The sequence below is a fragment of the Lethenteron reissneri genome, chromosome 48 (assembly GCF_015708825.2).
Source record: "Lethenteron reissneri isolate LAM-NWPU_2019-01 chromosome 48, ASM1570882v1, whole genome shotgun sequence".
Lineage (NCBI taxonomy): Eukaryota > Metazoa > Chordata > Hyperoartia > Petromyzontiformes > Petromyzontidae > Lethenteron > Lethenteron reissneri.
Genome location: NC_083826.1, coordinates 77,420 through 104,228, shown reverse-complemented (window position 1 = coordinate 104,228; position 26,809 = coordinate 77,420). Strand labels below are relative to the sequence as shown.

General features: G+C 53.7%; 1 protein-coding gene across 1 annotated transcript; it reads right to left on the bottom strand.

Annotated features, from left to right (window-relative positions):
• Positions 1-808: 808 nt before the first annotated feature.
• LOC133354694 (laminin subunit gamma-1-like) lies at positions 809-26,548 on the bottom strand. The gene is given in 19 exon segments (XM_061571746.1): positions 809-8,517; positions 8,950-9,049; positions 10,866-11,024; positions 11,773-11,972; positions 13,055-13,169; positions 14,167-14,316; positions 15,079-15,226; positions 15,874-16,011; positions 17,111-17,187; positions 17,868-18,073; positions 19,024-19,180; positions 20,446-20,627; positions 21,077-21,219; positions 22,173-22,326; positions 22,472-22,720; positions 23,984-24,166; positions 25,830-25,946; positions 25,949-26,052; positions 26,514-26,548. Coding segments are annotated over 19 exon segments (2,877 nt in total). The 3' UTR covers positions 809-8,257.
• Positions 26,549-26,809: the final 261 nt, after the last annotated feature.

The window sequence follows — 26,809 nt, the reverse complement described above, 5'->3', positions numbered from 1 at the left end:
GCGGGGAGCCCCTCGCAGCACCATGCGATGTTTCCACCCCCCCTCCCCCCGACTGGCGATTTTGCCAAGCCGAGCCAGCACCGGGTGGTGATTGGCTGGGACTGGCTCGGGGCCAAGCAGCGCCAGGGGAGGGGCTGATATAACGCGTCCACAACACGTCAGTCAGTACGCCGTGAAGGACAAGGCATCACCTATACATCGCGAGTGAGGTCGGGAGAACGCTGCGCCTTGTGTAGGCGGGTCGGGCCGCTTCGGCAAGCCCCGGTGCGGCTCTGGTGTGCAGTGGAAAAAGCGGTCCAGCGTAGTCGTCTGCAAGTTGAGCGACGTGATGGATCTTTTATTTTGTTTTATGAAAACACCGCGCGCATTGTTAATGTGAGGATATGCAACTGCGTCCACCTGCGTAGAGTTTATGGAATGAGGCTGCAGGAACGGGGCCTGCACTACTAATTTAGGCGACTCCACACAGGGTTCAATCCACCCCTGGTTTATGCAGCAGCTGGAGTCAGGATTTGTTTCGTTAATTAAAAAAGTTAAGCTTTTGAAAAGTAAAAAGTATATGATAAATCCGTAAAACAAATGTTTATATATTTTGGGATGTAAAATAAAAGTCTCTCAGAATATATTTTAATATTTTACATCGCCACATCTTAAAACGCAAGTGTAAATGTTTACAATTTTAAAATGATAAAATCCACAAATTAGTCATATTTTGTAAAATGTTATGCAATTACATCCCTTTAATAAGATATGATTATAACATTCAAAAGGAACGCACACTCACATGATAAAAGCAAATCGGCCGAACTGAAATTCAAAACACAACCATATATTTCCTTTTAAAACATCTTTTATATGTTTCCATTAGCACCAGTGTATCAGTTGAAACATTGCAATTTATTTCTAAAATACAATCAAAATAACACCTTAATGAGCTACAGAACTTATATTATAGCGCAATATGGCTTTGCAGTGCAGTCTCTAAGCAAACTGCACTCACAGAAGCTTACTAATACATTAAAAAAAACCATGACATTTTGACCTGTGTTAAATAATATATATTTTAAAATGAATGTCAGAGGTCAAGAAGCATGCCATGTCACCTCTGAGTAGAAATGTGTACAAAAACGATTTAGCAGTGTAGGTGTAATGGTTAGAAGCTTAGACCACCCTGGTAAACCATGGCAATGTTGAGCCATGTGGTTGAAACCGTTGTAGAGCCAAGGTTGGCCCAACAACCTTCCATGCTTACTTAGGACTTGTCCTTTGAAAAGCCTCAGCTGAAGTTCAACAGTGCATCACTCTTGCATGCAATTTTGTTTCGGTCTAACTTATACCGTCCAACATCGCATGGCACACGTTACAACATTTACAATTTGCGGTTCTTGCTTGCTTTTTGATTGACAGCACCCTGTACTGCAGTGACTTGTTATTTAGCCACCTATATAATTATGTCTTTTTTGCGTTATTAACATAAGTTCATACAGTATAGGCCCAATGACAAAAACATCAGCACCCCCCCCCCCCCGCCATTATTTCTTAGATGTCTCGGCTGAAATGGCTTAGTCGATAAATCAACGCAAAATATCGAGACATGGGACTCGGGTCTACTTGAGATTATTCAGGCTGTGGGAAATAATACGGGGGGAAAAAAACAACCAATAATTATATTTCAAATAACAAAATGGATGTGACTTCAGATTGAAAACGCAAAGTCGCATTTACAGCAACACAAATAGGTGTGCACACCTTGGCACGGAAACACTTTAGCTGCCATTATCTTCACAGCAGCAGCAGCGGTGGCGGCGGCGTTAACCCCGAGCAGCGCTGTCAATCAACCGCGGACCATCCCCTCTCACTCCCACGAGTCGCTGAGATGTTACGTGCGACAACCCCGCCACCCTCTCCAATCCCACCAGTGTTGTAATCCCGTGACAATCATAAACGGACCCGGTTCATGAGGCTGCCAAATATCTCTGTGAGGCTCCCAAATATCTCTGTGAGGCTCAAGGGAGACGCGTGGTGAGAAGCACCGACACCCCCACGCCCCCGTCCCTCCATCAGATCTGCCCACCTTTCCAGTGAGCCAGGCTCACTCAACAACTATCTTCAACCCACCACGAGTGGCTCGCTCTGACACTACTGTCCATAGGCCCTGGCCTAACTCTTGCCATCCTTGTCCACTACTTGGGTGTAGCCCCATCCCTTTCCTTGTATGATGAGTCAAGCGGGAAGCCAGAACGTTTCATACCGAGACGAAATACTTATTTTTGCAAGTGCTTCGGTATACCGGGAGAGCTCTTCTGAAACTAGAGCTTCCTCGGCCAAACAACAGGTTACTTTTGGGTAGCTTTGCGAGCATGAATCTGCATGTCGGAATTGTTGTGAGCAATAGTAGTATCAACTGAACATCGTTTAACTTCAACCTTTGCACTTCAACTGGACAATGCGCATGGGGGAGTAAGTATGGTGGAAATGTATGCAACCTGTCAGCTTGCTATTGTTATTAAGAGGCATCATCTATAACAGGGATGGCCAAACCTCTTGACCCTACGATCAATACCTTCACATAGCCATGAGCCACAGTAGCAGATGGCATGAAACTAAACAAATGTTTTTTTTTATTTTACTAGGTAAGGCCCACTGAGCAATATAGCTTTTTCAGAAGCGACCTGGCCACAAATGATAGCTCAACGAAGTGGCTCATCACATGGAAATTTATATCAGCCAAATACTCCAAACGCATGATTCTAAATGGAAGAAACCACGCGACCACGGGGAGAACACCGCCAACTCCAAATACACAGCAGGCGTCAGGGTCGGGATCAAACCCAAGACCCCCTGCATACCAGGCGAGGGAATTAACATCTCGCCACCGCGGCCGGTTCATTTGTGTCAACTGGCCGTGGGGCAAGTGCCCCATGTCAGCTCTGCCTCTGCAGATGTTTAGTTTTTCTGTTTAAAGTAACGTTACGTTCAAGAGTCAGACGTGGTTAGCCGCGTCTCTTACCAAGCCACAAACGGACCTGGCGAGAGCCGCACGTGACTAGGGAACCCACGGTTTGGCCACCCCACATCTATGAGACGCCACTCGGTTTGCTTGACATCACTCCGGCCGATGCGTGAAAGAAACAGCGAGTGGTGTGCGAGTTGCCAAAAGAAGATCGTTTCAGGTATAATGAAAGTTGATTCCATGCACGTGAAGGTGAATGCGAACCTAAATTGTTGTGAGCCGCATCGCAAGCGTGAACTAAAAACTATACAAGTGATATCTCAACAAACATACATTTCATTAAAAGACCAGCTTTAAAACGCAACTTGTATCTTAGAAAGGGTCAATCGTAGTGCGGAGCACTCTCCGTCGACCAATATAAAATCAGCGCCACGATCGGACCACCAAAAATGTGAGTTGGAAAACGGCGATGATTGATCAATTCACTGGCGGTCGCAGAAGGTGGGCGACTCAGCCTCCTCAATGTCGATAGATCTTTGGGCCACTGATGGCATCCTTAACAATGACACATCCTTTAGCAACGTAAAGCTTACACAGCGAAGATAGATTCCTCGAGCAACATATGACCTGCACAACGCCGACGGGCGAAGGTCCCAAAAAGTAAGGGGACACTTTAACCTCTCGCCGGTGCTTTTTGGTAAAGATTGTGGGCTGAATGGGGTGTAATTTTCTACTCGAGGGCGAACGTATCACGTGATCAAAGATGGTGCTTCCCTTGCTCACATGCACATTCGAGGGGCAGTGAGCTCTGATCGTTTCTCGTTGTCCTGAGTGTGCAGAGACGAGCAGACACTTGCCGAGGAACAAAGCAAGAATATGGCCACAGCCTTGCAAACAGATGGAACGGCTGCAGTTTGCGATGTAAACATCACAGCAAAAGACGTGTTGCACGAACAATGACACGTCAATTTTTTAACCAATTGTACATTGCGCGAGGTTACCCTAACGAGCTAAGTGACTTCAAGCGAATAACGACAAAGTCACCGGACGCTCTTCATGTGTGACATACTTTGTTCGCGCTCGCTACTTACTCTTGCAAACCACTTTTGTTTGAGATCAATGAGTTGAGAAAAGGTCTTTTACATCGTTGTAGGTTACCACGTGGAATTAAATTGTATCGTAGTTATTTTACGCTGGCAAGATTCGTACGACATGATCATTATTCGCCAATGACTCTCACGTGTGATATAATTTCACACATTTGTAAATGACCTCACGTACCCCCTGGGACATTGCCACGTGTACCCCCGGTTGAGAACCACCGATGTAAGGTGACCCCGCGTGGCACATTAAGCCCCAGGGCCTGGTGTCTTTCCAGGCCCCCAGGAACCTGTGGGTGGCCCTGGCGGTGTGCCGTGGTTTTATAGATGGGACTGTACCACTTTAGCGCAAAAGAGATGGACAAGTGGTCAATTTCTTTGGGGAAAGGGGTTGTTGATTTTAAAGACCGTTGCCTCTTAAGTCAATCAGAGTGCAAAAGAGAATACGTCCCCTGCAAAAGGACGTATAACTCGGTGCAGAAGAGCCATGCCACAATGGCATAGGTGATTAGGTCTTAAATTACAGAATGTGGCGATATGATGATGGTCCACTCTGATCGGCCAACGTGACCTGTGCGTACGAGGGATGAGTTTTAGATGTCGGCAAAATGATGTCACAATACGGACGGTTTTGGTGCGGAAAAGCGTGGAAGTGAAATCGCTTCATGTGACGTCACACATTCTGATCAATATTTCGGAGCGATGTTCGATTTTTGGACAAGTCAGATTAATCCCCAAAAAATTGGGAACACATCCCTCGCACATACTCGTATACATTGTATTCGTAGCATCGCACCTTTACACCGTCACCCGCTTTAATTTTGGATCGAGGCTGCTTTCACTTATAAATAACGAGGTTAAGCGCTGGAAATATAAGCATGCAGGGACATCTTCCCAGCATTATGTTAGAGGCATATGCTACGGAAATGTTCACGGGAAAAATACAAAAGATAAGGAGCACGAACAGCCCTTCACCATGACAACAACGTTGCCGCCACAGAGACCGTATTTCAAATGGCACCATATGAATCGAATTAGAATCTTCAGAGACGATCAAATAAGAGGAAAAATAAAGAGATCCAGGACTGGATGAATCGATCAGAGGGTGATGTAGAATATGGCAATCTGCTGTAGTCACCAATGAGAGTGTTTTACATCGTTATAAAAAGTATCGTTTTCGTGTGTTGTATTTTAGACAGTCTATGAGGGAGCGAGCTCAACACGTAGGCCTTCGCGATGTAAATGTTGTCGTGGGTTTTATTTTTATTCTTTTATTATTTCCCTTCTACGTGACTTTACCGAAAGAACCAAGAAGATGAATCCCTGCAATCACGAAAGCTTTAAATCGAAATTTTAGCGGTGTGGTGTGCTAGTAACGAATTGGCACACGTTTTGTTTAGGTGACGAACCCTCTTACTAATTGGCCGTGTCGGGTGGTGGCGTGTTTAACGACACACATATATTTACGTGATCTAACCCCCCCCCCCCAAAAAAAACCCTCTATTATGGATACTAAACAAAACTTGGCCTTTCTTAAATCCGGGCGCGCTGTAACAAACCGTTGGTCTAAATTTTGTGCTTAAGTTGAATGAGGCAACTTAATTAACAGAAGTAACAGACGCAACTGAATCAACAGCAGCAATTGAAGCAACTGCAGCACGACGCCTCTGCCAACTCTGCCTGTGGACGGCGACACAGAAACGCAAAGTGAAAGTTGCACGAGCTTGCGGGGCAAATCGGGCTCTCTACATCAGATGTCGCAAACGGGTTTTGATTCCTTACCCGTACCCGGCCGCACCAGTATCGCAAACGGGTACCCGTACCCGTACCCGGCCGGGTACGGGTAGCCGGGTATCGGGTAGGGTACGGGTATCGGGTACCCGGTTGCGACCTCTGCTCTACATCCCGTCATCAAAGCCCCTTTTTTTACCCACCGTAGTGTATAGTGTACGCATATTTATAATTAAAAAAACAATCACACGAATTGTTGTTTTTAGCAGAAAATTAAACTGGGCACAACACAAATTGCAACTTGGTAGATAAAGTCGCCGACCTGCTTTGCGACTATCACACTTTTTATTTTTTGCGCAGTGCCCCGACCTTAATGTGAGCCATGAGATCGAATCCCATCTGAGAAGTGCAGCCCATCATCCCCCTCCCGCGGTCAGTAAAATAGATACCACGTTGTGGGCAGTCGCAATACCGTGACATGCCGGTGTGAACTGGCCAGCAGGCGAACGGCATGTGGTTCAGCGATGACACGGGCTGCGTGTCGCATCTTGACGAAAAGCACTAACAGATTTCCAAGGGCACATTTGATAAAAATGATAAGAAATGAATGCTCAAATGTTTCCGTTGTCGTGTATAATTATTGCATTCATAATTTAATAGATTTTTCATAGTTAATGTTATTATTGTTCGGAAACAAGGTGGCAATACGTGTTTAGCGCTAATTAGAAACAAGCCACTGTATTGGTTAATATTCAAATGGTGATTTAATATAGTTTTTTTTTTTATCAAGCACCTCGTGGATTTAAATAGCACGTGTGCCATTTAACAGTAAACTCGAGGGCGAAAATTGACACCCAATAGCCCAGGGAGCACTTTCAATCTTGTGGTGCCTCCTGAACGAATCAGACTCGCCGTTCTAGGGACCAGCAACTGGCACAACACAGGCGATATCATCCTGGCGAAACATCAGCACACAAGATCACCGGGGGCGAAAATACCGCAGCTGCCAAGCTGTCTCCCGCCTTGAAAATCCACAAAGTAACGTGGGTTGTGGGAACATGGGTGCAGGGAGGGTATCTGCCCCCCACCCACTTTTGAACAAGCGGAGTCTGATTCTGTTGCCCCCCTCACGGTACAACCTTCACGAGTCCTCGATTACTCGACATAAGGTGCCCATGGCTACCTGCCCCCACGACCTCCGGATCTGTTCCACGCGCCTTGCAAGAAGACGAGTGATAATACATCTATTACGGTTGGGCCATAGCCAATAAGCAGACTGCAGTTGGCATCCGCGATCTGTTGGGGGTTATGGGTTCGGGCCGCATAGCGCCGTGGGGAGTAAATACGTTTCGCTTGGGCGTGCGGTGTGCGAGTCGATCTCAATCCCGCACGTAATACTGCCGCGACAGCAGCAACGCCTGGCGCACGGGTGCTCCGACTGCGTCAGCCGCATCGTATATCACGCGTCGTCTCCGCGCGACGTCAACTGCCAGCGCGCGGAGCGAAACGTCGGACGTCGCGAGCGAACGAAACGTGGCGGCACTAACCGAAAAGACGTCGGAGGGCGCGACCTCAAGCGCTCGCGCGATCGAATAACCGACAGAGGTGACAAAACAACCTCCCTTGAAATTGCCGTAGAAGTCGCCTTATCTGCCATCCCTCTTAGCTAAAAAACCCTCGTGAAGGCAGAGGCCATGACATCCGCGATCTCTCCCCGATATCCGTGGACGGAGGATGAGAGAAAGACTTCCTCGTCGCGAGGTCTACTCCACTTATCCGCGATTCCTCTTGTCGCACGAAGCCATCCCTCCCCCCCCCCCACAATATTACCGTGGAGGGGGGGGCAGGGTTTGCGATGGTGCGCTTTTATTTAAACACCAGCGACCGCCCTCGCTCCATCGCGACGTCAACCTTCGTAGCCGGCGTTTTTAAACGAAAGCGCGAAATCTGTCTTCCTGACCCCGCGCGACCTCCATCGAGACGCGAGCCTCCCCCCCCCCCCCCCCCGTGGTAATTCCCGGCTGCATCGCTTGCACAATAAAACATACAAACTCTGCGTCCGGATGCAATCGCGTTTTAATACTATGTCAAAAGAGCACGCGACAATTGGATCCCCGCTAATTAAAAAATATAGTTACATTTATTCGGCTTCGTCCCCGACAATATATTTTTCACTCATCCATAATTTCCCCCCCCCCGTATTTCGCTGTGTTTTTTCATTGAAGGTGGCGGTCAACGTGATGTCCCAGGTCGCACTGCGGCGCTCGCCGCGGGCTCGACACAGTTCACGCGATCCGGAAGCACCCACATATATATTTTTTCTCTCTCTCTCTCTGTCTGTCTTCTCCGTGATTTTGTCCGTCGTTAATTTAAATTAGTCGCCTCTCGTCATGACATTTTCTTCGACGCCTCCGCTTCAAGCGGGGGGGGAGGGGGGGATGGGAGGATTAGGGCAGGGGGTGGGGGGCAAGGCTTAGGGCCTCTCGATCTCGCCCGCGTTGAAGCATCCCTGCGGCAGGGCGTCGCGGATCTCCTCCAGGTTGCGGATGTCGGCGAGCGCCTGCTCCACGCTCGCGTCGTAGCCCTGCAGCGCCGCCGACTGCGATGCCACCGCGTCCTCCAGGCGCTTCAGCCGCGGCTCTAGCTCCCCGCCGCCCGCCAGCGCCCGTTCCGCCTCCGCGTACTTGCGCTCCAGATCCTGCAGCCGCCCCAGGTCTACGTCCTCCAGGGAACCTGCCGGGCGCACACACGAAGGTTCGACCCAGGTTTAGGCTTAACAGGCTTGTGGGGGCAAATGTTGGGAGCGAGTAGCACGTACGAAGGCCGCCGCGTACATACACGTGCGTATGTTCAACTTCTTTCGCGCCGTACGTAGCTGACCGTGCTAATCGTAGGCGCAGGGGAAGGACGGCAAATTAACCACAAAAAGCAGTTCTAAAGAAGTGAGTTTTCGATCTAGATTTAAAAGTGCATGGGGTAGGTACGGCACACGAAGGGGTCGGTGGCCGTTGTACCTGCAACTATTTCTGTTACCGCTGTTGCTGTAATTTCCTCTGTCGCTGCTGCAACTGCTGCTGCGGCTGTTACTGCTGCTGCCACTGTCGGTCTAACTTCCTCTATCGCTGTTACTGCTGCTGCTGCTACTGTGATGCTGCTGCTGCTCACCCAAGTCACGCAGGAGCTGCTCGATCTGCTCCAGGGCTCCGCTGACGGAGCTCTTGGCTCTCCTCGCCTTGTCCTCGGCCTCCTGTGCCGCCTCAGCCGCCTGAGCAACAACAACAACAACAAACAACAAGATGGTGCTGTTGAACACTGGCCGAGTGGCAGCAGAGGACAGAGGTCAGAACGCTGAGCCGGCACTGTTGAAATCCTGGGTGTGATTCCAAGTTTCAGCCATCTGTTATTAAAACCAGCTTATCCAGTTTCGTGAGTTAAAATGAAGTGTATTTTTATTTTACCAGGTAAGGCCCACTGAGATATGTATTTTTAGAAGCGATCTGGCCACACATGATAGCTCAACGAAGTGGCTTATCATCATGTGGAAATGTATAGCAGCCAAATACTCAAAAGGCATGTTTCTAAACGTGGAGGGAAAAACCGGAGGATCTGAAAAATAATTCACGTGACCACGAAAACTCCAAATATACAGGCGTTAGGGTCAGGATCGAACCCACGAACTCCTGTATACCAGGCGAGGGAGTTAACATCTCGCTACCATGAGTTGATGTTCTTGCCCCAGTAACCAATGACTGCACACAAATAAAAAAAACATAACATCCCATCAAATTACTTTTTCACTTGATTTGGCTGACTTCAGTGCTCTGCGGGGAACATTAAAGGTTTGTCCCTCGCGCGGGTTCAAAGGTGACTGAGGCGACTTCAGATGTAGTTCTGCCACATCACCTTCTGGGGGCATGCTCTGTGACACAGGGCGGATGATGCATTGCTCGCAGAGAGCCGTCACAAATTAATATTCCACCGCTAGAAAGATTGTAATGAAACTGAAGGGGTGAGGGGGGAAAGTAAAAGTGATAGCACTGAAATAATAATAATAATACTACTACCCGGAATATCGCAAAGAACTCAAGCATCAAGTGTCATTAGCAAAGCACTGCAGCTGACGACCAAATCACTCGGGAATGTTCGCCAACTCTCGGAAGCCAAGCAAGGGGACATGAGCTTGGATAGCGCACGGGATGGGCGGTGGGCAGCAGAGGGCAGTGCGACAGCATCCACCGTTGCACCACGCTTCTATGGTCCTCACGTTTACCGCTCCCTGCTTTTGTCAAACAGGCGGCGACCGTTGCGGTGAAGTATGGGCACGTGACCTCCACGACCTGCACTGGCATAGCGAGGCCCTCGTCCCGCGGCCGATTGAAAAAGGAGCACTCCAGTTAAGAGGTAAACGCCTCCGCCCCCCCCCCAACCTGCCCCCCTCCCTCCATTTAAGCAACACACTTTACCCCTTTGTCATAACGCGCCCGGTTTATGGGAGTTCACGGACCCACTCCCCCTTCGTGTCTCCCCCCCCCCCCACCTCCGAATAAATGGTGCAGCAGTTGCGTCGTGAATGCGCCGCTCGAACGGCGGAGTCGGAGCGAACGAGTCTGGCGGCGCGCTGAAAGGGGCCTCGCGCTTTATTCAATAAAAAAAACTAACATTTTAAAGGTAAAGGAGCGTTCCTGCAATGGCTGGCTCACGCCATCGCTGGCAGAAGCGCCTCCATGAGAGGGGAGCTCTGCGGAGACGGCCCCTTCAGAGGGGATTTTGCCGGTTTTCGCACGGCTGGCGAGACAGGGGTTTGGGAGAGGTGGGAGTCGCCACATTTGACCCCATCACACTTGACGACCTGCCAATCGCTATGTGGACGGCAGTGCCGGTAGGACGGGGGGGAGGGGTGGGGGTGGAAAGAGGGGGTTGGGGGAGGCGGTGATTTAGTTCACCGCCGCACCTGGGAAGATTGAATTGACCCGGTGATCTCGGGATCGCAAGCACGGTCGGTGCACCGCCGGCGGTGATGGCAACACCGGGGGTAACGTGACGTGCACCGGCTGCACCGGCTAGGGGGGGGCGGCGCTCACCATGTTGGCGAGGTCCATGTCCCGCGCGGCGTCCTGCTGCTTGCGCGCCAGCTCAGCCTCGGCGCCAGCCAGGCCGGCGAGGAGCCCGGCGGCGCCCTCGGCCAGGCCCGCTGCGTCCCCGTATGCATTCTCCACCTCCGTCTTCAGGCCGCCCGCCCGCTGCGGTGAGACAGGGCCCCAGCGGACAAGGCGGTTAAAACTGTAGTAAGCACATTTTTTTTTTTGACCAGTTAAGAAGGTCCCATTGAGCGATGTCAGCTCTTTTTCAGAAGCGACCTGGCTATCACGAATGACAGCTCTACGAAGTGGCTCATCGTCACGTGGAAATGTCCAGCAGGCTAATACCCTAAAGGCGTGACGTTGATTCTAAATGTGGAGTGGAAAAACCGAAGGACCCGGAGAAAAATCCACGCGACCACGGGGAGAACACGCAAACTCCAAATATACAGCAGCAGCAGGCGTCAGGGTCGGGATCGAACCCACGACCTCCCGCATACCAGGTGAGGTAGTTAACATCTCGGCACCCGCCACGCGACGGGAGTTGCTGCACGCGGTCATTGGTGCCCATCTTGCTCTCCACAGCCACGAGCCAATGGTGGAATGAAGGCCCCAGTACAAGATGCCCATGCCTCTATGCGATGTCAGTAAGGTATTTGGTTCACGTTGTGTATCTGTGTGTTTCGCGTTGGGAAGGCATGTGATGCGTGTTTTGCCGCTGCGACAGAGCGCCGACGTTCCCCACGCGCGTCCAAAGTTTCTCCTGCACGGTATCCACGCCGCAGCTTGCGACCTCCTTGCAAAACCGCCCACACACACGCGTATATCTATATTTACACACGAACAGCGAACGACGGTACGAAGCGACTTCTCGCTGCCGTGTCCGTGGCACCCTCCCGCCCCCCCCTACCTCCTGGGCGCGCCGCGCGATCTCCTCGGCGTCCTGCGCCATCGCGCGCGCGTCGCGGGCGTCGTTGGCGGCGTTGCCCAGCGCCTCCTCGGCCTGCCGCGTCTTTGCGTTGGCGCTCTCGATCTGCGCCTGCACGGCCGGCACGCGGCGCAGCGCCTCCTCCGCCGCCGTCTTGTTGTCGCTCACGCGCTTGTCAAAGTCTGCGGGGGGGGGGGGGGGGGCGGGGGGGGGGGGGGTGCAGGGTGGGTGGCGGGGTCAAGTCACAGCAACGGTGGTGGTCGCAGCAGCAGTAACAGCAGCTGCAGTAACAGCAGCAGCAGGAACAGCAGCAGCAGTAACAGCAGCAGTAACAGCTGTAGCGTGTACTGGCTTGCCAACAGAAGGTGGTGCAGTAATACGTTGGGGGGTGGGGGATGTGTTAAAAAATAAAGTTTGTAATAGTGAGTATTTTTACTGCAGTTGTTTATCCAGGAAAGGCTCGCCGAGTCTGTTCTACAGGAGGAATCGTGCCAAATTTCAGCAGTACGGAGGCGACGCTGCTGCTGTTGTGTGTGATCCCAAGTCAGTGATTTTTTGGTAACTTTTCAGCATCGGGATGTTGTAGCCAATATCAGTTACATTGTGTGTGTTTTTTTAAGTTATGGGAGCAAACCGCAGAACCTGTTAGAAACCGGTGAAGAACAGGGGCAGAACATTTCGACTAGATGTACACACTCACTCCCACTCTGCTGCCCAGGGTGGCGCCACACAGACTCCACGCAGAAAGGTGCCCAAGTCGGGCATCAAACCCTCGCCCTTCTTGCTGTGAGGCAATAAGTGCCACCCCACCGTCAAACTGCCACCCACCCCGCCACCCACCATGCCACCCGTCCATTGTGCCACCCACCCACCGTGCCACCCACCCACCGTGCCACCCACCCACCCCGCCACCCACCCACCATGCCATCCACCATGCCACCCACCCACCGTGCTACCCACCCTGCCACCCACCCACCGTGCCACCCACCCTGCCATCCACCGTGCCACCCACCCACCGTGCCACCCACCCACCCACCGTGCCACCCACCCACCGTGCCACCCACCCTGCCATCCACCCACCGTGCCACCCACCCTGCCATCCACCGTGCCACCCACCCACCGTGCCACCCACCAACCTGCCATACACCATTCCACCCACCCACCTTGCCATCCACCGTGCCACCCACCGTGCCACCCGCCCTGCCATCCACCGTGCCACCCACCCACCGTGCCACCCACCCTGCGACTGTGCATTGAAACTTGCCTCTCAGGATGTTGAGGGTGTCGGTGGCCTCCTTGAGAGTGGCTTTCCCTTTCCCTTCGGCCTCCTTGGCCGAGATGAACGCGGCGTTTGCGCGCGCCAACAGCTGATCCAGAACCTGGGTGGGGGTTAGGGGAGGGGGGGTGGACAGAGACGATTTATCGATTTTTCTCAAAATTACTTCTCGACATTTCACCAACGATTGAAGCCCAGGCACCAGTTTTCTGAAACTAGCGATACTGCTTATAGCACGATGAATAAAGGCCTGGGCGGTCAGTTGCATGAATCATCTTCAGCGAAAATCTCTCGCGTCGTTTACATCGACATAGAATGGAAACTGAGCGACATTGTCTCTTAAAGTTGTTTGACACAATTGGCCGCTTGGGGAGAAGTCCCGCGAGACATCTTCCCCGGACTACTATTTCACCAGAATCGGCGTCAACCGGGCGAGATTGTCACCAGCGTGGTTTCATGCAACTGCCCGCCGAAACTAAAAACCACAAAAAACCCAGAAGCCCCAGCGTCAGGAGGGCAAACGTCGAAGTTGAGAGGTGCAGAGGTTGACAGGAAACACCTCTCCCGCCGTCTCACCGAAGCCAAAAGATTCCCACCACCACCATAAGCAAACGGCGCGGGGGGTTCTGTCCCGAAGCGTCCAGGAGAGCGCTTGAGCAAGGCCGGGCAAGAGAAGAGGCCCACGAGCGGGCCGCTCGCACAACAACAACAACAATACCTCCTTGGCAGCGTCCCCCTGCCGCAAGAGCCTCTGAGCCTCCGTCTGTGTCGGCTGCGACGCCGCAGAGGCCGACTCAAACTTTCTCGTCGAGGAATCTAGCCGTGTCAGATAATCCTCGATTCTCCTCTGCAGCCTATTCCTGTCCCGCTGAGATATTTTAATTGTGGTGGTTTTTATTATGATTTTTCGCATAAAGATTTGGGGGAGGTGGGGTTTGGGGCGGGTGCCCGTGAGAATGTGAGACACAAGGGATAGGGCACACGGGACGCGCGGGCACACATACGCACACACAGACACGCACACACACAGACACAGACATGCACACACACACACACACACGCGCGGGTTAGTGGGCCCGAGCCAAGTGAGCGCCAGGCACCTGCTGCTCCGTGTTGCCGCGCTGCAGCAGCCGCTTGGCCTCGTCGACGCGGGGACGCAGGTCGTCCTGCAGCTCGCGGAACTGGCCCTGCTGCTCGGACACTTTGCCGTCGAGCTCCGCGGCGCGACCCTTAACCCGGTCGGCGCCGGCCTACGAGGCGGCGGGCCGCAAGATAACACGGCGGATAAATACACGAGAGTGGGTCGGGGCGAACCGAGCGGAGGGAGGAGAGAGAGAGAGACAGAGACAGTGAGAGGTTTCAGTTTGCGAAACGTAGAGTGATGCTTTCACTGCGGCAGTCGCGCTGAACAATATCTGATGCAATGTTTTACGTCTCATTCGTGCAAATTGCACCTCACGATCGCCGATGAACCGACGGTGGCAGCCAGAGCCGGTGAGCCGGTGCCAACGGTTGGCCCTAGCTCTGCAATCATCGATATATTAAGATGTCATCGGTCAATTGATGAGTGTTTATACGTGGGAGGAATCCGGGCCACCCAGAGAAAACCCAAGTGTGCGAGGGGGCAACGCTTTACCCCGTACAGAAGGGACAGATGGAGATTAGTTTGCACTTTGCCGCACCGCCTTCTCCTGGCGGGCCAAAGCACGGCTGGCTTCTCTTCGATGGTCACGGGAAGGGAGTATTGCAACAGTCGTACGGTGATCCACCGACCCTCGCCGCCGCCGCTGCCTCCACGGCACTGGACCGCAGGCAGCCACGTGCGGCGGCGTAGCCCCCGCACCTCCGGTTGGCACGGTTGGTGAACGTAGGGCACGAAATAAGTTCGACGCACGCACGGACGTACGTACGACACGACCGCGCTCTACGATAGCTGACGCACGTACGTACGCCGCCCGACGCGAATGGCGAGGCCTGGTGTGCGGGGCTGGGGGGGGTGCGGTGGGGGGAACCTGGAGGGCGTCGATGTCCACGTTGGGCACAGACGTGGAGGCGTTGGCGTAGATCTGCAGGGCCTTGTCGCCGGCCGCCTTGGCCTCCTTGTGCACGGCGTCTGCCAGCGCCTCGAGCTGCGCGCCCTGCGTCTTGGCCGCGCCGACCCTGCGCGCGAGCGACGGCACAGCGGCGCAGGAGCACACCGCGGCGTTACTCCGCGTTGCCGTGCGTTGGCAGGGCTAGCCGCCCGTCCGGCGAGATATTCGTAGGACGGTCGTCGTCCGTTTCGGGGCAGCTGCTGCTGCTGCTGTCCGAGAAATCTGTAAGTCTTCTACGGCGGCATTAAGCCTTTACCATTGCGATGACGTCCACGTGTGTTTTCTTCGGAACGTAACCCGAAGAAAACTAAAATACAACAACTTTATCGGTACCGAGGCTCGCATAAGGCCATGGCAGGGGGGGGGCATGTGGCAAAGTTTGGCGCCAGCTATCGAAGAGCGCGGTCGTGTCGCTACAGTTCTCTATGGTGAGTAACAATGTCTTTAAAAACAACGACGCTGCTACGCCTCTGCATATTTATTTACATTATAGTTTTTTTTTTACGATTGAGAACCAAAGGGGTGCAAGGCTGCAGTAAAGGCTATGAACCACTGGTGCAACGGGTGCGACCTTATAACGGATTCATTCGGCAACCAATGCAGCTTCGCGAGCACTCGACCGGCACGGTCAGAGCACCTCCTCCTGCTCCAAACCCCCCACACCGCTCCCTGCGCGCTCCGTGGTGGAAATCTCGCGCCAGCGGCAGTACCGACCTGCGTGTGAGCTCGCTGATCTGGCCGCCCATGTCGTTCTCCTCGGCCAGCGTCTTGCGCAGCAGGTTGTAGGCTGCCGTGGACGTGTCGTTGGCCAGGTTTGCGGTCCGTTCGATGTCGTCCGCCGCCTGCTTGTGGCTGCACGTCCGCGACAACAACAGCAGCAACAACAACAACAGCTGTTGATCGTCAGGTACCTTGGTCTCAACCACTACTACGCTGCAGGTCACAACAACCACTGTCACTCAACTACTCACTCACCAGCTCGCTCACCACACTGCCGGTCACAACAACACTCTCACTCATCCACTCACTCACCAGCTCACTCACTCACCACACTGCAGGTCACAACAACACTCTCACTCATACACCCACTCACCAGCTCACTCACTCACCACACTGCAGGTCACAACAACACTCTCACTCATCCACTCACTCACCAGCTCACTCACTCACCACACTGCAGGTCACAACAACACTCTCACTCATCCACTCACTCACCAGCTCACTCACTCACCACACTGCAGGTCACAACAACACTCTCACTCATCCACTCACTCACCAGCTCACTCACTCACCACACTGCAGGTCACAACAACACTCTCACTCATCAGCTCACTCACTCACCAGCTCACTCACTCACCACACTGCAGGTCACAACAACACTCTCACTCATCCACTCACTCACCAGCTCACTCACTCACCACACTGCAGGTCACAACAACACTCTCACTCATCCACTCACTTACCAGCTCACTCACTCACCACACTGCAGGTCACAACAACACTCTCACTCATCCACTCACTCACCAGCTCACTTACTCACCGCATCTGAAAGCGCGCGATGCGGTAACCGTCATTGTTCGACGGCTGATATCCCATCCTAGGACCCATCATTACGCCAAAAATGCAACCAGGCGACAGGCCACTTCGTATGTAAGAATGTGTCGAACTTCTTTCGCACCCTACGTAGCCAACCGTGCTAGCCGGAGCTGTGGTGGAAGGACAACAAACTAAACACAAAAAGCCACCGTGAAGAATTGAGTCTCCAATCCATAACCTGCAAGCAGCAGCAGCACGTGTGAAACGAAACAGTGCATCGACCCGTGCCAGGTGGACAACGAAACTGGGAAGAGCCTCCGTGGGTGCCACCCACAGCCTTGGGGGGCTTCACTGAAGGTGGACGGCTTCTAGCCTCGTGGGTGTCATCAGTACTGCCGTCCGTGCCGCCTCGCACCTGTCCGCCAGACGCCTCGCTTCTTCTGCCAGAACTGTGAAGTTGTTGGGCCCGGTCACGTTTTTCCCATCGATGTTCTGCAAATAAAGCGCAATAAAAAAAAAGACGTCACTGCAGACGTGTTCATTAAACACACGCAGTATTGTGGCTCGCATGGCTACATTAACACCCCCCCCCGCCCCCACTCTGGTCTTCGCACAGTGATGACATCGCCTTTACCCCTCTCTGTTTGAGACAAAAACGCCTGGATGGCTCCGAGAGCTCATAGTGGCTGTAGTCATACAACCGAGCTGGCATAAGTCAGATTCAAGTAATGGGTTTCAGCTGCCTGTTGTAGATTTAAACAAACAACAGTTTCTAAAGTGCAGCAGGGTTTATGGTCTCTCAGCTCAATCACCAATGGCTGTGAGAGTTAAAGTAATGAGGTCTCGAGAATTCAAAGTGACGTCTGCTGCTCAAATCAACATTGGAGGTGCAGGTGCTCATCTCACGCTGACAGCCCTGCAGAGGCAGTTGCGGGGAATTCTACATTTCTTAGACGTTATGTTTTATTTTCATCCTTTTATTATTTCCCTTCTACGTGACTTTACCGAAAGAACCAAGAAGAGGAGTGGCAAAGTAACGGCAAGGTAAGAAAATCAACTTCAAACTCGGGGGGAGCATCTCCCACGGCGGCGTATCGCCGCTGCTCCTATGGTCCGTTGTAGTTGTGTGTGTGGGGGGGTGGGGGGGCATTAGGGGGGCGCTTGCGACGTACGACGGAGGCGATGGCGGCCTTGGCCCGCTCCAGCTCGTGCTGCGCTCGCTCCAGCATGCGCTGCGTGTCTCCGGCGCGCCGCCCGGCCCGCGCTGCCACCCCGTCCGTCTCGCCCACCGTGTCGCCCATCTTCTGCAGGCGGCCCTTCTGCGACGCCAACGTGCGCTCCAGCTCATCCAGCTGGGACTGCAGGCCCTGGTCCGACACTGGTGGAGGTACGGGAGGCACGGGCGTGGAATAAGCTCAACTATAAACAATGTTTTATATTCCATAATACAGGGGGGGGGGGAGGTTCACTAGTACAGCACACCGGTGTGTTGGAGAGCAAAGCCACAACATTTACAATCTGAGTACGACGTTTCACCAGTAATTACAACCAGCTTCATCAGGCGACAGCCAGATTTGTGGAGAAATCCTCCGGGTTTAACAACACATTTATATATTTACGCGATCTAACCCAAAAAAAACCTGTATTATGGATGATATTGGTCACGAAAGTCTCCGTGTTAAATGTTTTATAGTGCCAAAAAGGCCCACTGAGATATTTCGCTCTTCTTCAGAAGCGATCTGCGCCACAAATAACAGCTCAACGAAGTGGCTTATCGTCGTGTGGAAATGTACAGCAGCCAAATACTCTAAACGCGTGATGTTGACTCTAAATGTGAAGGTAAAAACCGGAGGACCCGGAGAAAGATCCACGTGACCACGGGGTGAACACGCAAACTCCAAATTATAGAAGAGTCAGGGTCAGGATCGAACCCACGACCTCCTGTATACCAGGTGAGGTAGTTAACATCAATGTGCATGCATGGATTCTGTTGCTTTACAACGTCCCGTTAGTTAGCACCACCCCTAGTCTGCAGCGTGAGTGGAGCATGAGGCTGGAACATTTTAACCTGAGGACGAAATTCTGACATTCGCAATTGCTTTGATGGGCACACCGGTGAAAGGCTTTTCGAAACCACGGAAGATTGTCCAGGCCAAGCCAAGACGTTTGGTAACTTTCCCGTACAACTACCTGGACTGAAAGGCTATAAGGCTGCTTATTATTTCGTATCAATTTCCAAAAACGTGCCATTCCAGGGGGGGGGGGGTGGGCACCACCGCGAGCGAGATGCGAGCGAGGCGCGAGTGCGACGCGGAGACGGGGCCGTACTCTGCGTGTGCTGTGCGTCTCTCAGCAGCTGTTCGACGGCGCTGGCCGCCTGCTGCAGCTTCATCTCGAAGTGGCGGTCCGTGCCGGTGCCCGGGTCGGAGGCGATGCGCTCGAAGGCTTGCTCCAGCTCACGCAGGCGCTCGCGCAGATCCTGGGCCTGCGCCGGGACGAGGGGGGGGGGCGAGGGAGAGACGCGGCATTGGGATTGTCGTACGATATCAGAAGAAAAGTTTTGTACGTGTGCGTTGAACTTCTTTTGAGCCGTACGTATCCAATCGTGCTCATCAGAGGTGCGGGAGAAGGACAACAAACTAAACACAGAAAGCAGTTCGACAAAAAATTGGTTTCAATATATCGGAAGGAAGAGCGTTCCAGAACTGCCCACGGGAAGCGGATATCTCGGAAACTACCTGAGATACCTTGAAGTGACATTTCTTGTCAACATTTCTTGTCAACGGACAGCAGAGGGCAGCACTTTCCCATTTGCTCTGCACGTGAGGTCCCATCGCCTGACGGTCAGAATCCGATATTTTAATTATCAAGAGTTAGAACACTGCAAAATTAAGTGCAGTCATTTTGTCGAGAAGAACATGAACTCACTACCACCCGGTCAAGAACCCAGTTTCATCGCAGCCAATGACGTCATCAGGCACCCAGAAGCCATAATTTGCACCGCTCCTGGCCCTGCTTGGCCCCCAAGCCAAATTCAGATGTCTTGTTAGGCCCGTGTGTATGTACGTGTGTATGTATGTGTGTATGTATGTGTTCATAATCAACGTTTTTGGGTTTAGATCGCGTTTATTTATAAATGTGTCGTAACCCTCCACCACCCGACACGGCCAATCAGTAAAAAAGTGTCACGTTGACAAAGACAAATAGTTCACAAAAAGTGTCAACGTGACACTTTTTTACTGATTGGCCGTGTCGGGTGGTGGAGGGTTACGACACATTTATAAATAAACGCGATCTAAACCCAAAAACGTTGATTATGAATAACATTGGTCGCGAAAGCCTACGTGTTAAACTGTATGTACGTGTGTATGTATGTGTAAAAGCGGGTGCGATGTATAAAACATCGCCACTCGGGAGGCAAAAGCGGCCGGGCGTGGTGCTGGCCGCCCACCTCCTCGTGTGCCGTTCCGGCCTTCATAGGTGCGGCTACTTGCTACGAACAGCACTTGCCCCAACAGTCTGTTACAGGCTACACGGGGGATCTTTGCCTATGTACGCTGAACTTCTTTCGCACCGTACGTAGCCAACCCTGCCAATCGGAGGCCCCCGTGTATCACCGTTCCAGCCCGGCTTGGCGCACGAGCTGATGGGAAACCGCTCGTAGCCGCGAGTCTTCCCGGCACATCGGCTCGGTCGTGCGGTGGAAAAAAGCCTCAGAGGCATCGGTGGCGTCACCGTGCGGCGGCCCACCTTGTCGCGCACGAGCCGGTAGCACGGCGGGCACTCCTGGCAGCCCGGGTTGGTGCGGTTGTAGTGGTAGTTCTCGCGGCACTGGTCGCAGCGCGCGCCCGTCACGCCCTCGCGGCACGGGCAGCTCCCGTCCGCCTGGTCGCACTGCATCGACTTGGAGCCCGACGTGTCGCAGTCACACGCTGCGCGTGGCGGGGCGAGGGGGGGGGGGGGACATAGTGAGTGACGTCACAGGCTGTGTGTGAGTGACGAGTGAGTGACGTGCCAGGCAGTGTGAGTGATGAGTGAGTGACGTTACAGGCTGTGTGTGTGATGAGTGAGTGCCATCACAGGCTGTGTGTGTGACGAGTGACGTCACAGCCTGTGTGTGTGAGTGACGAGCGAGTGACGTCACATGCTGTGTGTGTGAGTGACGAGCGAGTGACGTCACAGGCTGTGTGCTGTGAGTGACGAGCGAGTGACGTCACATGCTGTGTGTGTGAGTGACGAGCGAGTGACGTCACAGGCTGTGTGAGTGACGAGTGAGTAACGTCACAGGCTGTGTGAGTGACGAGCGAGTGACGTCACAGGCTGTGTGAGTGACGAGTGAGTAACGTCACAGGCTGCGTGTGTGAGCAATGAGGGGACCTACGCTTGCAGCCTTCGAGAGAGAATCCAAAATGGCTGCCCTCGCACCGATCACAGCAGCGGCCGGAGGTGCCGGGATGGCAGTCGCACTGTCCCGTGACCGGGTCACAGCCGCCCGTCGACGAGCCCACGGGGTCGCAGTTACACCTGCACGCACACGCACACACACACGGGTTTTTATATACAAATAAAAGACAAAGACCCCCCCCCCGTATAGCCTTAACAGACTGTTGGGGAAAGTGCTGTTAGCGAGTAGCACCTATGAAGGCCACAACGGCACACGAGGGGGTGGGTGGCTAGCACCACGCCCGGCCACCTTTGTCTCTCTCGTGGCGATGTTTGCACACCGTACCAGGTACTCATTTGAGGCTGAGTCGACCTAGGGGAGGCCCAGCACCGGTTCAGATAATCCTCACTGGTGTTGGCCATGAGCGGGAATCAAACCCGGGTCGCCGGGTTCGTAGCGCAGCGCGCTGACCGCTACACTCCCGCTGTCCACATATAAATATATACACATGCACACACAATCATTCAAAGACAGAAATCACCCGAATAGTCTTGTATGTAGGTTAGCGAGCACCTAGGAAGGCCGGCAGGGCACACGAGGGGATGGGTGGGCAGCACCACACCTGGCCGCCTTTGTCTCCCCGGTGCTGATGTTTATATATCCCGTGGGTACTCATAGAAGGGTGATTCGTCTAAGGGGAGGCCCAGGACCGTTTAAAATAGTCACCGCTGTTATCAGTGACGCTCCCCCATACGTGCATTTGTACGCACGCGGACGAACGCTCACACACACAGATATAGCCCGCTTTGCAACCCGAGATTTGACGAGATCGGACGCGCTCCAGGTGATTTTCTCGGAGGGTGGATGTACGAATCACTAGATAATTGATCGGGAGGGTGAGTAAACAAGCGGGTGACTGGTTCGTCGGGTGCGTGAGCAGGCGGACGAGCCAGACGGACGAACTAATACACCGGGTGGTGGACAAGTCCAAGTAGGAAGCGGGGGGAGAGCAAGAGTCGAGAAACAGCTGCAAGGCAGCAGCAGCAACAGCAGCAACGCAGCGGTGCATCGTGGGAAGGTGGCTGCCACTCGCCTCTCGCAGCCGTTGCCGTCGGGGGACACGTAGTAGCCGGGCAGGCACTGGCCGCAGTCGCGCCCGGTCACGTGGGGTCGACACTCGCACTGACCCGTCACCACGTTGCAGCCATCGGGGTTTCCCAGCGTGCCCCACCGGGAGCACGCGCACGCTGCGCACACGCACGACGGCACACGGGGGGGACGCGTGAGTTACGCGTACGCCGCGTGTGCGTGCACGTGCCTGTGTATGATGCGCGCATGTCACGTGCGTACAGGTTTGTGTTGCGTGTGCGTGTGCTCGTCACGCGAACCCACGTCGGCACTTGTCCCCGTCGCCCGGCGCCAGCGCATTGCCGTAGTGACCGTCGCGGCAGCGGTCGCAGAAGAAGCCGGCCGTGTTGCGCGTGCACTTGAGACACTCGCCCGTGCGCCGGTCGCAGTTGCCCACCGCGTTGGGGTCCACGTTGCCGTTGCACTCGCACTGACGGCACGGCCTCACCGCGGCGCCCTCCGCCCCCACGGTGTCGCCGAAGTAGCCGTCGCTGCACAGCTCGCAGCGCTTGCCTAGCGGTGATGGGTGGTGGAGGGCGGACAGGTGAGACGCACGGAGTCGCTCGCACTGTGGGCTCACCGCATTGGGTTCAAGTTCAAGTTCATTTCAAGTTCATTTATTAGGTATAGCCCTGTGAGCCATTCGGCTCTTGAATCGGGTGCAACCGCAACAAACAAAAAACGAAAACATGAACAAAAACATCTTAAAGTGAATATGTAACTGAGCGCAAACAGAAAATCCAAGAAAAGACAGCAAAATATTGCAGAAAAAAACACCGTACACCAACGCTGTGTGCAAAAATCCCAGTGGGATGCAAGTCAAACAACCGAGCGAACGCATTATGAGGTCGCAATCATCACGAATGAACCACGATACCTCGCTGATCTCGTCGAGGGGCATGAAACATCATCACGTGAACCCCGGCGGTCATCCTTGCAGCGGCGGCTTTTGGCTAACTACCAAACGAATACGGCGGTCACCGCATCGCACGGCGCTTTCAGATGCAATTCTGCTGCCGTCTGGAACGCTCTTCCTTCTGATATTAGAAAGCCACTGAAGCTTTGTGCACTTTTAACTCATCTAGATTAAAAACTCGGATTCCGACCGTCAGGCGATGGACCTCACGCTCACGTGCAGAGCGAATGGGAAAGTGCTGCCTTCTGCTGTCAGTTGACAAGAAATGTTGACGAGAAATGTCACTTTAAGGTATCTCAGGTAGCTTCTGGGATATCCGCTTCCCGTGGACATTTCTCCAACACCGAGGGTTGCACTCCCACCCTGTGAGAGATCCTAATTGCCTACTAGGTCTCGTGACCGTGACGCCGATCGTGCAATGGGGATAAAATTGGGAGAAACTCTTAACAGTAACAAAAACAACTCACACACTGGCCGAACATTTGCAGCCGGGGTGGAGGGTGGGTGAGGCTGGAGGGTGACGCCAGCATGCAAATGTGCTGGCCGGCACGCTCAGCCACGTACCAGCCAGGCCGACAAAAGACGCCCACTGCTTCACGCTCTTTCAGATGCACTTCTGTGGCCGTCTGGAACGCTCTTCCTTCCGATATATTGAAAGCTCATTTCTGTCAAACTACTCTTTGTGTTTAGTTTGTTGTCCTTCCCAGGCATCTCCGATTAGCAAGCTTGGCTACGTACGTTGCAAAAGAAGTTCAACATACACGTACGCACGCAGGTGAACGTTGGTACGCGCTCGCAAACGGCACCTGCCCTGACAGCGTTCAAGGCTACGCGGGAGGGATCTTTGTCTTAGTGCTTACCCGTGAGCCCCTGGGGGCAGCGCGTGCACGTGACCTCGCCGGACACGAGGGCGCACGTGGAGCCCTGGGGGCAGGGGCACGCGCGGCAGTCGTCGGCGCGGCCGCGCGTCGCGTCGCCGTAGAAACCGGCGGCGCATTGCTCGCAGCGACGCCCCGCTGTGTTGTGCTGGCACTCGCACGCACCTACACGCAGCAGCACACGCACACACACACACGTGGAACACACGCGCAGCAGCACAACACACACATGCACAGCACACAGGAAGCACGCGGACACACACGGCATGGCGCGCAGCGCAACAAAGACACACGTTTGTTATTTTCTTTGAACCTATCAACGTGACTTTACCGAAAGACCCAATACGTGGAACACACACAAGCCGCACACACACACGCACTCGTGGTGTGGTGCTAGCACACACATGCACGTGCATATAACTCAAAATGTACACGCATACACAGAAACCACACATGCGCAACACACAGACAGGACACACACGCAGGGCACATGCACACATCACAGCAATCGACCAATGAGCCGTACAGACAGCTGGACGTCCACCGTGCTAACACTGACCCTGACCTTAACCCTGACCCTAACCATGACCTTAACCCTAACCCTGACTGGGCCACCGTCACGAAGGCGCTGTGTGCCACAGGCACAGCCTGCCGCGGTTTTTCGGCAAGGGGCCTGGGTGTTGCTGTGTGCGATTCCATTCGAATGATCTGCCGGGAATGCTTAAAATGTGGAAACATTTGAACCGTTGACGCCGGCACACGATGGCCTACTCTTTTCGAATGTCCGCCCAGAAGCAGGACGGGACGTGGTTGATACAGACACACACCGCAGGATTAACCAGGGCGGCCGCGAGGCTCGAAGCGCCGTCAACAATCTGCGAGAACCGGCGAACGCGGTACCGCTCGGCCACCACGGAGAGAAGAAGCTTCCCCGCTCGTGCACTCTGCGGGTCTGGATGGACTTTCACGAAAAACAGCCCGGCGATTGATGATGCAAGCATTCCCCGATTCGCTTGTTACTCGCTCATCAGCGGTCCAGCCACTCCCTTGTCACTACTGTCGCTACTACCGTGGTTACCGTTCCCGTGAACTCAACTCACTGATTCCTCCACCTGAGTCGAGGACTCGGTCTATTTACAGACACCGGCTGTTTCGTCTCATCCACCACCACACTGTGTTCAACCACCACCGCCACACTGCACGCTACTACAATGCTTTCTATCACGAACTCACCCACCACTCGCTCACTCACTCATCACCCATCCTCACTCACCACGCCGCAGGTCACCTCACTTCTCTTTCTGCTTCTCCCTCGCACTGCTCCGCTATGGAATTCCCTCCTCCATCGTCGTCTATTCCCTAAGCCCTTATAACAAAACCTTGCCCAACTTAAACAACGTGTTACACTTTTACCAAGAGGCATGAACTGATTTCGTCAGAACTGCTTTTTGTGTTTAGTCTGTTGCCCTTCCCCCCGCACCTCCGATTAGCACGGTTGGCTACGTACGGTGCGAAAAAAGTTCAACCTGTGTACTTTTAAAACTTTGAACGTGCTGTTTGTTACTGGCCGCTTTACATTTTGGGCCTTTGAAAATAAAAGTGAAAACCCTGCTGAGAGCTGTCGCGTTTTGGGCCGTAGTGGCGGCAGGAACATCGCGGTGGCGGTAGTGACGGTGGTGGTGGTGTCGGTGGTGACAGTGGTGACAGTGGTGACAGTGGTGGAATTGGTGACGGTGGTGGTAGTGGTGACGGTGGTGGCAGTGGTGACGGCGGTGCCCGTTGTGACGGTGATGACGGCGGCGATGACGGCGGCGGCGTTGGCACGCACCGGTCTCAGGGTGGCACGAGCCGCTGTGGCCGTGGCAGCTGCAGGGGACGCAGGTGGCAAGGGGCCCCCCACCGGGGGGGTCGCGCCGGTGGCCCGGGGCGCACGCCTCGCAGCTCAGGCGCGGTAGCCCGGCGGGCACGAGCACTGCTCCACCCAGCCCGCCGCCGCGGCGCCGTAGCCCGGCCGCGCCGTCACCAGACGCACCTCGCCCAGCCGGCCTGGCCTGCGCCCGGGCAGAGATGTTTGGGGGGGGGGGTAGGAAGGGGTGGGGGAAGGGGGGGGGGGAAAGAGAGACAGGAGGAGGGGCACGAATACACATATTGTCAAAACTGATCATAATTAAAATAATGAGTATTTTATTTACATTCGGTATTTGCGTTATCGTTCGGCAAGGCTTCCGCGCCGAGACAGAGCAATCAACCGCCTTCCGCAGGACGTCGTGAGTTAAATGCCAGGTAAGATTAATCTTATTATATATATATTGATAGTATAACCCGGCAGGGGCCGACGTTGCCACGCGCAACTCCAACGCAGACATTTGCGGTTGAATTTTTGCTAATTCAATGAAAGAATTAGGACCGTGACGCCGGGCACACGACTGCCCGCTTGTGTTGAATGACGTCAGGGGATCTATAGCGTCCACTGTGAATGTGAAGCGGGTGGCGAGCACATTACTTTTCTTACGGTGAATGCACCTGCAGCAATAACCAGGGCGGCATGCCAGGGGCTTTCAACCGTGAGCCTCTGCAAACAAAGAGGGCCGTGCTCACCACACAACAGAGGGTCCCGCACGTGTCCTGTGTTTGTTGTGTGGCTCATGGAGAAGAGTGCTCCCTCGTGGCGTTCTATCGCAGTCCTCCAGGGACCTCTCCGTGGCCTTGGTGGCTACGAATATTATTCAAAAGGAAAAGGAAGTGAGACTTAGGTGGTTTGGCCATGTGTTGAGAATAGAGAAAGAAGATGTAATTGGAAGGGCTATG